The 13,066-nt window shown below is 42.0% G+C and overlaps 1 protein-coding gene across 1 annotated transcript; it reads right to left on the bottom strand.

Moving 5' to 3' along the window:
* Positions 1 to 288: 288 nt before the first annotated feature.
* LOC120678009 lies at positions 289 to 5,449 on the bottom strand. Its single transcript, XM_039959174.1, has 5 exons — positions 4,406 to 5,449; positions 2,235 to 2,410; positions 1,968 to 2,147; positions 1,117 to 1,884; positions 289 to 314 (listed from the first exon to the last, which is right to left on the bottom strand). Exons 2-5 carry the CDS (start codon positions 2,290 to 2,292, stop codon positions 289 to 291), a joined length of 1,032 nt encoding a protein of 343 aa, XP_039815108.1. The 5' UTR covers positions 2,293 to 2,410; positions 4,406 to 5,449.
* Positions 5,450 to 13,066: the final 7,617 nt, after the last annotated feature.

Genomic DNA, 13,066 nt, shown 5'->3' with positions numbered 1-13,066 from the left:
TGGCGGGCGGGCGGCGCGGCACGGCTGTGTTTGCCGTGTGCCACTGGCCGTGCACACGGCAAACATTTCTTTTCTTTTAAGTTTATATTTTCATTCAGTTTGCCTACTGTTTAACTAAATTTTATTGAATATACTTTAAATACCTTGCAAAATTTACTCAACATTTCATGTTTTATGATTATACACAATAAAAATATTATTTTATGTAGTTATAGCTCAAGATCAATAGATATGACATGATATTGTTTAATTGCAAAAAAAATTATAATTATACCACTGATCTGAAAATTAGCCGAACTTTGGCATTAAAGAACCTAAGTTTTGTTTTGCAAACACAAAAATTTTCAAAGTCAAACGCCAACCCGTTCGTAATGTTCTATCCAAATTTAAACGATTCCTTCTCAATTCAACGGATCTTCTTTGGAGATGTTTCGATTTCTAACAAGCGTATGTGAAAACTTTTGCAAAACGTTCTCAAAATTTTCCCACAATCTCCATGCATGAAATCATGATACCATGACAAATTTCATGATTTTCTGAATTTGTTTGCTTTTAATGGAATTTTAGAACAATTCGTTCAAACAGTTCTGAACATGGTTCGCGAGCAAGATCTTCGAAATCTACTTCTGTTTCAGGCTTATGTCATCACCTTGAACTCCTTACCTTGAAAATCATTTTTCTATCCATTATACTCCACTATTCAAAAACACTTCCAGTTTAACCCCAAAAATTCGATTAATGAAATCAAATGATTAAATATAGCAAAAATAACAAGAAATATACCAAATTTTAACAAAGAGTACAATACACTGTATATGTATAGCAGAAAAAATTGGGAGTGTAGAATCTACTTTTTTTCATAATTTTGTCGTGTGTAAAAATTTTGCTGTGTGTAAAAAATTAGGCACAGGCAAACAGTGCTTCTTTGCCGTGTGCTAAAGCTTTGCCATGTGCTTTATTTCTCAGCACACGGCAAACGTGGGTTGGGGTTTTGCCGTGAGTTTTTTGCCCCGACACACGGCAAACATCACGTTTGCCGTGTGCCAAACGTTGGCCGTGTTGTTTCTACTGGCACACGGCAAAGGGCAGGTTTGCCGTGTGCCCGAGTTTGCGCACACGGCAGAGCCTTGGGCACACGGCGACCCTGCAGTTTCCAGTAGTGAACTAGTGGAAAACAACCAATCTTGCCATCAAAAATGCACTCTCCATCCCTAAACCTTGGTCGAGCACAAACAACCAAGAACATGATCCTAGGGATGTAATTCTTGTTCTTACAAGTGCGATGGGGAACATCTTCTTCGGCTAGCAAGTAGTAATTCTCTGACTTTTTAGTGAGGTAAAACCATTTTTCATCAATGAAGACAATGTCAAACAAATCCTTAAATCTTGGGTCATCAAGGATATCCTTGTCAATCATATCAACACACCACTTCAATCTAGCCTTTTTGTTAGCATCAGTGAGATATGGTTTGATGCTACTAGAGTGACGCCTATTAAGACCTTTTTTCAGAAACCTTTGAATCTTCCATTTGCTAATGGGAAGTTTGCTACACAAATCTTCTATGGTCATTCTATCCTTGAGAGGAATGTTGTGCAATTCTTCCAAATTAAAAGGGGTTGCCTTTCGACCACATCTACCCTTCTTTCTACTGCTAACCTCAACCGGAATAAAATTTGCAAGTTGTGTTTTACCTCTCTTCCACAAACGTTGGACTGCCTCAATGTGTACCCCAAAACACTCGGCAACAATACTTGTATCTTTCTTGCCTAGCTTCCCATTCTTGTTTCTAGCTAACAAAGCTTGATAAACTTGCTTTCTAAGCTCATCTGACATCTCTCGATTTCTTCGGTTGTTTGCTTGAACTGGAGCTTCCACGGCTTGTTCTACATGAACAAAAAAATGTAAAGTTACTTGCAGCACGGCTTGTTAATTAACTTCAACCGGAATGAACTGAAGTTTTACTTACCAAGATTGGTTTGAACGAAATCAAAATCCATCGCACCGAACTCATCTAGTGGCAGGTTAAGATCAAACGCGTTGAGGTCGAGGCCGTCGGCGTCGTCAGCCTCCAGTACAGGGGCGTCATTCTCCAGTACAGGGATGGCGTCGTCGTCGTTCTCTACTACTGGGGCGTTCAAATCAATTCCTACCAAAAGAAAGAAACGGTGATGAGAAAAGAAAAGAAATCAAATCAAAGCTCCATCGGTATGCACTAGAGAAGAAAAAGTAATACCGGTGCCGTGCTCCATAGGAGCCTCGTTGAGATCAAACCCAGGAAATGAATCGGCCATGTGTAGCTAGCTAGAACTAGAAGAGATGGCTTGGAGAAGAGAGAAAGCAAGGTAGCGAATGGCACCAGCGAGCAACGAGGAAAGAGGAAAGGGAACGAGGCGTTCGAGTGTCACCTAGCTGCACAAGCAAGCAGACGAAGTGTTTAAATAGACCAGCCAATGGAACACTAAGCGTCGGACGAGCGCGCACGCAAAAGAACGAAAAAAATGAGTGCGCATGCAAAAGAACGAAAAAAATGGGCGCCGATGAGGCAGGCAAAACAGAAAAACGAAAACGAGCGCGCACGCAGAAACCGAACGAAAGAAACGGGCCAGCGAGCACCAGCAAAAAACGAAAGAAAAAAAAAACGCACCTACACGAGCGCCATGCAGTGCCAGCAAAAGTCCCTTGCGCCAAAAAAAAAAGTTGCCTGCTACGATTCGAACCTGGGTGCCTAGAGAACTAGCCCGGCTGCACTAGCCACCCGAGTTAAAGTTGTTTCTAGTATGGGATGCACCCACAGATGCATTTAATAAGGGTAGATAGCGAAAAATACACCCTCATTAAGCACTCCTGCGCGTCCCGTGAACATTTCTTTCCCGTTCCCCATTCCAGCAGCCATCTCTGTTCTTCCCCAACCCCGGCCCGGCCACCTTCGATTCGCCACCTGTGGCGAGTTTCTGTTCGATTCCTCGCAGCTCCGGCCTCTCCTCGCCCTCCTCTACCCATTCCGATGCTAATCCCGTCGTTTCCCTTGCCATGCAGGGCCTCCCGGCGGAGCTCTCCCGCCGGCGCCGCATCTGCTCGCCACGCCGCCCGCTTGCCGCGTAGCCCTCCCGTTCACGGTGAGCTTCGCCTCACCCCGGACCATACCCTGCGCCTGCTCGCCGGCCCCCGCTGGCTTCCCTAGCCCATTTCCCCGCTCGGCCGACCTCGCCGTGCCGGCCACGCGCGTGCTTGCGCATTCTGGCCGCGCCTCGCCGCGAGTAAGGCCCGTGGCCTGCCTTTGACTCGGGCCTGGATCCCTGATCCCCCCTAGGCCCACCTTGAATATATATTATACTATATATATAAATAAATAAGTACATATATATAATATATGCTTATGTGAAGAATCATACAAATTATTTGAATGTATTGTGCATTCTATCATATATATACAACAAAATAACTACAAAGATCAATTATGCATTAGATCACTATGAGTTTGTGTCAAAGCCTAAATTAATCACTCTGCAGATGGCCAAAAACAACTTATTATACAAACTATCTCCTCAACTGTTTGTTTGTGACAAAAAGACAGCTGCTGTCTGCACTGATGTACTTGCCCTGATGCAACCCATGTACATACATGTCATTAATGAAATCAATCCTTCATTAATGACCACAATTCTAGATATAACAGAATATTCAACAAAAGAAATTAAGAACTCTTGTCCATCACTCACATTAATAAAATTTCCAAGGAACCTATATTGTTCGTACGCATCGCTACAATCTGGATATCACTCCCACCGTTGATGTTCATCTTTGCTAGAGCTGAAGGTTAGTTGCAAGCCTCTTCCTGTGAGTCTGTGACCTATAGGGACTGGCTTTTCTACTCGAGCCCGCCTCTCCCCACGCTCTGCCAGCCTATCCATGTGCGCCCCTGCTGAAAAGGCAGTTGACTCAGCTGGCTCTCTAATGCGTGGAATGACTCGAAACTGCTCCCCTTTGAAAACAAAAAACATGGACAGCTGCGGTTACAGTGCATCTGCTGCAAGCTGAGTACTAAGTGTATGTTTAGTTGGTGAAAAAGTTTGGGTTTGGCTACTGTAGTACATTTCATTGTTATTTGACAAATAATATCCAATCATGAATTAATTAGCATCATTAGATTCATCTCGTAGAAATCAGTTAGACTATGTAATTAATTATTTTTTCAACTGCATTTAATGCTCCATGTATGTGTTCGAAAATTTGATGTGACGGGTACTGCACAAACTTTTTTGGAACAAAACGCCCCCTAACTTTATTGCACCAACACAGGTATAACAAGCCAAAATTGCATGAAAATGCTGGCAAGATTTAAATATTGCAACTAGGTCCAATGTGTATGACATAAAAAGCTATATAGGATCAGGTTGCTTCAACCTGCAGGTCTTTGAGGTACCCACAATTTCTACATAAATCACTTGTGCCCCCTGTTGCTTGGTCAAAACATAGCTATACCTGCAAAGTGCAAACATATAGTAGAATTGCAATTAATGAGCACTGCCATTTGATGGTATTTAGTGAAATTGCTCTACAACTCCTCCCACTTGCACAATCAAAAACAGACCAGACGAATTCAAGCAAGATGGCACACACAAAAATATTCATATGCCAAAACAAAGGTAATAAGTTTGCTTATCACATAATTTTGAAGCAATATGTTATGTAATAGAAAATAAATGTTATTGTACTCTAGAATAAGCAAAATGAGTTTCTTACCACACAATTCTGCTTTTTCCATACACAAAAATTTACTTATTGGGGATTATATATTTACTTTTACCATAGTAAAAATGCAGTTTCGTATCACAATAACTGAACTTAGCCAGACTTACTTAAACATAATTACTAACTAGCTAAACAGTAGTAATTACTAACTTGCTTAAGCATATCCAGAAAATACCTGTTCAAAAATCATTAACGCTTAAGCATGTCAAGTAAAAATCATATCCACTATAGCACACATAGTTTACCAAAAAATCAGTTATGCTGATTCCATATACTAGATATACATATAAGCAAATATTAGGAAACCAAAATGCAACTTAGAGTAATATAAAAAGCAATCTGATACAGTCAAACCTGAATATGCATGCTTATTCATCACAATAAAACAGTTTACTTATTCAATCTGATATAGTTGCTTTTCCATATCAAAGAATATTATATATTTGCTTTTAAGATATTCATGGGTCGTACGTTGCATTTAAAGAATCACACTTAGTACTATAATTTTGAATCATTGACCTGCATATTGATTGTTTCTTTTCTACATGCAGAAACACTGAAATACAAGCAGTTAGAAAATTGATTGCTAGAAAATGCTAAAATACTTTTAGAGAATACTAAATTGCTTACCAGATTAATAAAAACTGTTTAATGACATGAACCAAAATGCTAAAAGGAGGAAGAAAAAGACATTGCACTCACCATGTAAAACTCTGCTAGTTGTGTTTTCTTCATTAGACAACTGTAGAAACACCATGTTGAATCCTTTCCAATTCTGTCAAGACAAAACAGGCAAAAACAAATCAAGCTGTTGAAACGAATACAATTCTCCAAAACAACAGAGGTGAAAACATAAGATTCTACCAAGTAACAACAACAATAATTTAGTAAAACCTGAATATCCATGCTTATTCATCACCATAAAATAGTTTGCTTATTCAATCTCATATGTTGCTTTTCCATAATCAAAATATTACTTATTTAATATGATATATTTGCTTTTAAGATATTCATGGATCAAACGTTTAAAATCCAGGCTATTGCATAAATGTCATATCAAATATTAAACTTGCTTTTTGCCTGTACCTAATAATGTTTTTACATATATTATTATGACATTGCTTTTTGAAGAAAACAAATATGCTTGTCATATTTCAATGATTTGCTTTTTGAGTGACATAAAAATGCTTGCGACACAAATAACAACTAAATGCTTTAATAACCTAAAGCACAACTAACTATTGAACCATCACTTGCACATGATGGGATCAGAAATAGGTAGCTTTTACAAAAAGAAAAAACAGAAACCACATGAATGAACCATAAATAATATTTAGTTTTGCTTTTCGAATATTCCAAATATGCTGACTAGTTATGCATTTTCCAAATGCCAGATTTGCGTATATCAAATATGTTTTTAACGTGTAACATATATCTCTTACACTGATAATATATAAGCTTTTTATAAATATACAATTGGCTTTTTTTATAGATTTAAGATATGCTCTTACATAAAACATATTTGTACCAAAATATGATATGCTTTTTGAAAATAACATATATGCTTTTCAGAAATGCAGGAAGTGCTTTTCCAAAATGCATGATTTGCTTTTCGTTGATACAAGATCTGCTCTTAACATATAACATTATACACCAAATATAATATGCTTTTTACTCCAACTATATATGTTTTTCACAAATACCAGACATGCTTTTCGTGAATACAGGATATGCTTTTCACAAATATAGATATAACCATAAGTGAAGGAATATTAATTTCAAGATGCTTGTGCATCCCCAGGTTTGATCATATTCTAAAGAATTACTTCTGATTCGTTCAAATTAACAATTGAAACTACCAACTACTGCAGGTAATCAGCAAATTTAGGTTAAACTGCTTAGCAAATTAAGTAAAGTTGAATAAAGACATGTGTACAAAATAGCTTCCACTTACTCTTAACCTGTTTGGGGCAGAGGAACGAATTACGAACATAAATAGTTTCCAATGATCACTAAAATGGTTATATGTATTAACAAATTGCTGAAATGTACAATATGAAATGTTTTTCAATTCGTATGTGCCACAATGTTCCTCCACTTGGTTTTTCATGTTTAGTAAAACAATTCAACATTAAAGGCACTAAGAAACATCTAGGTTGCGATAGTGCTCATGAATGGTTGCTACTGGATAAAACCCATTCTAGCTACAAGAGTAACTAAATTTTCAACGTAGAACAACATGCTATCAGCCTCCATAAAAGACATTACAATGCCATAATAGATGAATTGATCAACGGACAGGGGTGATTCAGTTCATTCAATGGTCCACATAGAAGTTACAAAATCCACTAAAACGCTCCCATTGCTGAATCCATCACCATTGGCCTAGTCCCTAAAATTCACACTGGATATGTGACAGATTATCCAGATGGTACAGAGAAGAGTTTGAACTCACCAGGCAAAGAGTTGAATCTGCTGCAAAAATCACCCGCTCATCGAAGGAGTCCTCGCATCATCGTTGTCTAATACACTGTCCTTGGTCAGGGGGCCCGCGTTGGAATTGGCGTCGTGGTCGACCATGGCGCGCCCTGCCACAGCTATGGGCAACTCCCGTGACACCATTGCTGTGAGATCCACGAGCATAAAAGGACATGATTAAGTTGTTTCCATTCACCTAATCGACAAATCCAAGAGATGGGGGCAGGGGGTAGAGGAGAGCGATGCAAAAGTCGTTGAAATCACGGAAGGCGTGAAGGGTGTCAGCTGCTTACCAGGGAGGAGAGTGCCAACAACGAATCCCTTCGAAGCATTAGAACCGCCACCCTAACTGTCGTCGAGCACCACTCCGCCGGATCCACTCACCGCTACGGTCCTCCTGGCCGGATCCGCCCACCGCAAGCCGGGATCCGTCCGCCGCGTACTGGATCCACCATCTCACGGCGAGGAGTAGAGGCAGTGGCATGCTCGGGGACATGCTCGTGCATTAGAACCACCACCATAGCTGTCGTTAGCACATCTCCGCCGGATCCGCTCACCGCTACGGTCCTCTTGGCCGTATCCGCCCACCGCAAGCCGGGATCCATCCGCCGCGTACTGGATCCACCATCTCACGGCGAGGAGTAGAGGCAGTGGCGTGCTCGGGGACGTGCTCGTGGGTGGCGGTGGAGAGAGGAGTGGCACGGGGGTGGCAGCGGAGAGAGGAGTGGCACGGGGGTGGCAGCGGAGAGAGCAGCGGGGGGTAGGAGCTCGCCGGCGGCAGAAGGAGGGCCGCCGCGATGTTCCCACGCTGGATCGGCAGCGGTGCCGTGCGAACGAGAGAGAGAGAGAGGGCATAGTCGCCTGATTAAAATCGGAGGAGAGAAGGGACGACGAACGTAGATGCAGAATCGAACGGTTGACGTCGCGTGCGGACGGTTTGCCGCGCGACGCACGCCCGTTTTACAGTCTACTCCATATTTATATATATCTTGTGGAAAAAGAGAGAGTAATGTAATTAGCTTTGCTGCTTTAAGATTTGTGTCACTTTTTAGAAAAGGAACTTGAGGCGCTTTCAATCATGGTCACAACCCATAAATCTGGATCGAATAACTCATGATTTACATTTTTTTCTATAGTTAATACATTGATAATTTTTTCACAAGTTAATATTCCTACAAAACAAAATAAAAAAATTGTCGATTCTGATGATCATAGGCTTAATTAACGTGAAGAAAAGTTCAATCGATTGATAGATAGGATTGATGCCACGTGCCACTTCTCAACCATGGAAGCATTTCAGTAAGCACAAAATTAGAAATAAAGGATTGATGCCACGTGCCATGATGACACACACAGTCAATTCTAGAACAACGCCAAGAATATACCCTATCTAAATACTCCCTCCGTCCCATTTTACATTACATATTCCATTATGTACAAAGATTAAAGATAAAATTACTATACCTATCATAATTTTCTATCTAAATCTATGCTAATTAAACTCATCATCGTGCTAATCTAACTCGTAGCATCGTGGATTTGACCACCAGCTAACCGCCTTGGATGGCCAACCGTGTCAAGGTACCACAAACCCAGCAGTCACTCGCGCAATAAGGAGGTATCCAACTCTAACATGTACTATATATATTAATTATGGGATTTCTGAGTTTGCTTAACACCCACTATAAAATGAGATCGAGGGAATAGGTAGAGATTCCTCGATTGAAAGAGACAAAATTATCCTAAGATTTAACTTAGCTAATGAAGATATGATCCAATGGACATCTCTTTTGTATTACTAGTCCGTGCGCCTGCATGGGTTAGACATTTGAGGAAATCCACCTATTATTTTTATGGTAGTTAAAGATAATCTAAATTGGTTGTTAATTGATATGAAATTTTCATAATGGCAAGACGAGTAATTTATATCAAGTTAGATCAAAATGGAATTTTCATAATACCCATGTGAGTAATTTTTATCAAGTTAGATCAAATGATTGTCGTCTGTCAGTCATATTTTTTTTTGGGAACCAATTTGTCAGGCATATGATTCAATGGCTAGATGTTTTGCCTTTTTTTAGATATTTCTAGGATTTTACTCTGATTAATATGATGTCCTCAAAAGGGGTAGGATTTGCGTGCATGCATTCGTAGGACTGAGTGTGCGTGTGTTATGAGTGTCTGCGTTGTATTGTATAATTCGCTAAAAAAAAAGTTGTCATAACGATCAAGGTGGGGGCTGCTAACGCGACTAGCTAGAGGCACCCAACGATTAAAGAATCAGATGCTTATGCGATATTATATAATATCTGACCAATCAATTTCTATCAATAGCATACAGGATATTTGTACTTGACTCGTTCAGTTTGGCATGTTCATTTATAGTAATGTAACTATTTGAGAGCATCTTTATTATCAATACATCTAGGACGTACTGGCCTCTTATATATGGTCGTAGTACGTTTGTATTATCTGAATATGCATAGCAAATAATAACGAAAATAGAGAGGTAAAAGCAGAATTGAAGTGCTTATCAGTTGAAATACATGAAGTGCCGGAGTTAGAAAACACGGGGATGTTTTCTAATCGTACTGAGGGCCAGACATGAAAATATAACAGGGAGCCAATATTTTCAAATCAGATGTACATGTAGCAGATATATTCCACCAAAACATTGATGTTCAACCAAGAAGACAACATATATAAAGAACTAGGATCCAATAACGCATATACCCTGAGGGTTTCCAGGCCTTTGGATGAATTTCAATTGCATTATTATCCTATCAGAAATTTTGAGAAGCCAACCAAACGATTAAAAGCGAAAAACCATTTTTCATAAAAGCTTCTTATTTTTTTAAATTTTGAAAACCAAGATATCGAGAAGCTTCCTTAGTTTCCGAGAAACCAAAAATATAAAATTTATTACTGAAAGTCTGAAACCGTTATTGGTTGTTGTTGAAACTATTGTTCAACGAGTAAACCTAGTACGCGCTGGTGTTGATGGTGAAGCAGGACACAAAGATTTATACTGGTTCGGGCCTCCTTGAGGATAATAACCCTACGTCCAGTTCTTCGTCGAGTTGTATTGATTATGTGGATCGCAAACGGCTGAAAACCCTACCTCATTTGTGTATGAGAGTTGTACGTAAGTTCTAAAGGGGTCCATGCCCCTCCTTATATATCCGGGAGGCAGGGTTACAAGTCGGTTGCCTAATCTTGTACATCAATGAAACCTCAACAGAATCATATCTTGCCTAATTTTATAACCCTAACTGCACCCGAGTCATTAGCCGACTCGTACTCCTCCAAGATATGGCCTTCGGTACATGACCCAGGGCCCACTCGGCAATCCAGGCCAGTCGGCCCATCCATATTCTGGGTGTCCAATATGCCGAGCAGTAGTACCCTGGGTACATATCTTCAACAGTTAGCCCCCGAGAGCTGAGTCGAGAGGAATGTAGGCTTCAGGCTTGCTTGACCAAGTAAATGTCTTGCCGAGTGAGATCAAAACAGGTCTCCTCATGAACTTTGAAGAAAACCTATGCACCGTAAGGTGCATCTTACAGATGTAGCCCCCGACACTCAGAATGTTTGAAGCAGCAAAGAATCCGAGTGTCCAATGAAGCATAACAGATTGATATCCAAGCTCCGGTCGAAACCAGCTATTATTCCCGAGTGACGTCACCCGGCATCCTACTAGGAGAACCATGCCGAGCCCCCGAGTTCCGCCGAGTGACGTCAGTCAGCACTTGTAGTCTTGTCCGCCTCCTGTCGGGTACTCGAGCCGCGGTACAGCACCAGGAAAACAATCCACTTGGGATCTAAACCCTAGCTCCTCAGCCGCAAGCAAACGAAACAAGGGACGGACTCGAAAATCGAAGCACCCAAGCACGGGGCGCGAGGATAAAAGGGGAGACGAGGGGTCCGTGCTTCTCACCCCCCCTCACTCTCTCGCCCGCTAAGTCCTTGCGAGCACAACCCTAATCCGCCGCCGCCAGCTGCTGCGCTTAGATCCACCATCGTCAAGCCGTCTCCCAAACCTCAATTGAGGATAGCAGACCTCTCCAAGCCCACGAATCGATCAAGTGACCAATCGCAAGCTGGATCCATCCGAGATCACCATCAAGTGCAGGTCGCCGTCTCCACCACGCTTCATGGACAATGCATTCCATGCCGGTGTACCTGCCGGGTTGGCAGAATTCCCGATTTCCGCCGCCAGCCACGATCTTCTGCAGAAGCTGGTTGCGGAAGGGTGCCTCCCAGATCAAGCAATCTTCGAGTGGGTGGCAACTAAAGGTGAACATTACCCTGCCCCTGCAGTTGACAAACTTGTCGTGTTCGCCCACTTCTTCTCACGCGATTTCTCGCTTCCCGCGTGCTCTTTCTTTCGCGGTTTGCTGCATTTCTACCAGATCCAACCAATCCACTTGACACCAAACTCCATTATCCACGTCTCTGTTGACAGCCAATTCTGGCAGTTCAGAGGCCGACCGGTCTGACCGGTCGGGCCGACCGGTCAGACCGGTCTGTCCAATTGTAATCCGAGTAGGCTTCGTTTTATTTTGGAAATTCTTGTATAAACCGACTTGGAGAGGGGTACGACTTCCCCGGCCTATAAATATAAAGACTAAGGCCGATTGAGGTATTCCCAATCGAATCAATCAAAATATCGTATTACTTTTTATCTCTGAAACCCTAGTCTTTTCCAACCCTAGATTGCTTTCTTCTTTCGTCTCAACGACGTTTGAAGACGTTCTGAGTGGCCTGCCAACCTCAGAGCAACCCTAGCCGTGCAAGCTCTGATGGGGTCCCTCCCGAGCTCGCGTTTCTAGGTCTTCGCGGTTCTCTGCTCCACACCGGTCAGACCGGTCCGCCAGGGCATCGCTGGTTCAGATCATTTTGACGATCTCCTGCGCGTTCTAACGCATTCGAGTGTGTTGGCGCGATTCTGTTTCAACACATTTTTTTGGCGACTCCGCTGGGGATAGATTAATCTGGTTTTAAAACCGATCTAATCTACTCCTTGAAGAAGATGGGCTCTTAAGAGATCGACAAGGAAAACATCATCACGGCTACAATGGAAGAGCTCACCGAAGAGGAGCGCAAGGCCCACCTTCTTGTGGAGGAGCACGTCAAGGCACAATTCTTGAAGGGCTTCAAGAAGGATTGTGGTGGCCTCGTCAAGAGGGTGGAGGAGTTCGTACTGTCGTCTCTCAAGCTTAGCAAGGATAAGATTGAAGAGATCCCCAATGTAAGCCTCTCTCTCTCTGGTATGTTTGATAGAATGTCATCCATAATGGATCAAAAGATTATTGCTGCACAAGCTGCTGCGGGTGACATTTTGATTAAATTGAGTAGTGATGTTGATGCGCTTAAAGGTAAATAACCCATGTCAGATCCTAACTCATTAGATCCGAGTTCGGCTACCCCTGAGTTCACATCTGAACCACTCTATGGTATGCCGCCGAACTCGTTCTCAGGGCAAACCCCGCCACCGTTGACCGTGCACACAGCACCAGCCGGACCGGTCCCATAGACCGGTCAGACCGGTTACTCAGTACCGTCGCCGACGCCACTCGAGACAAATCCATGTTTGGCTGCCCCTAGCCGAACTAATGAATTGTCACTGTATACACGACCTCGCACTACTACTGTAGCGGGAGGGCCACGAGGACCGATCCCGACTTGTTCACAGACGATGGCGCATGGAAATTCTAATGCACATCATTTTTCTGAGTTTTATACCAGCCAGCACTATCAGGCTGATCTCCTTAAGTTCAAAGAGGATCTGGCAAATGCGATTAAAAGTAAGCTTGGGGTGGATATGGGTACTAC

Source organism: Panicum virgatum, chromosome 6N (assembly GCF_016808335.1).
Source record: "Panicum virgatum strain AP13 chromosome 6N, P.virgatum_v5, whole genome shotgun sequence".
NCBI classification, from domain to species: Eukaryota; Viridiplantae; Streptophyta; class Magnoliopsida; order Poales; family Poaceae; genus Panicum; species Panicum virgatum.
Note: the sequence above shows the minus strand (reverse complement) of the source record. Positions and strands in the feature narration are given on the sequence as shown.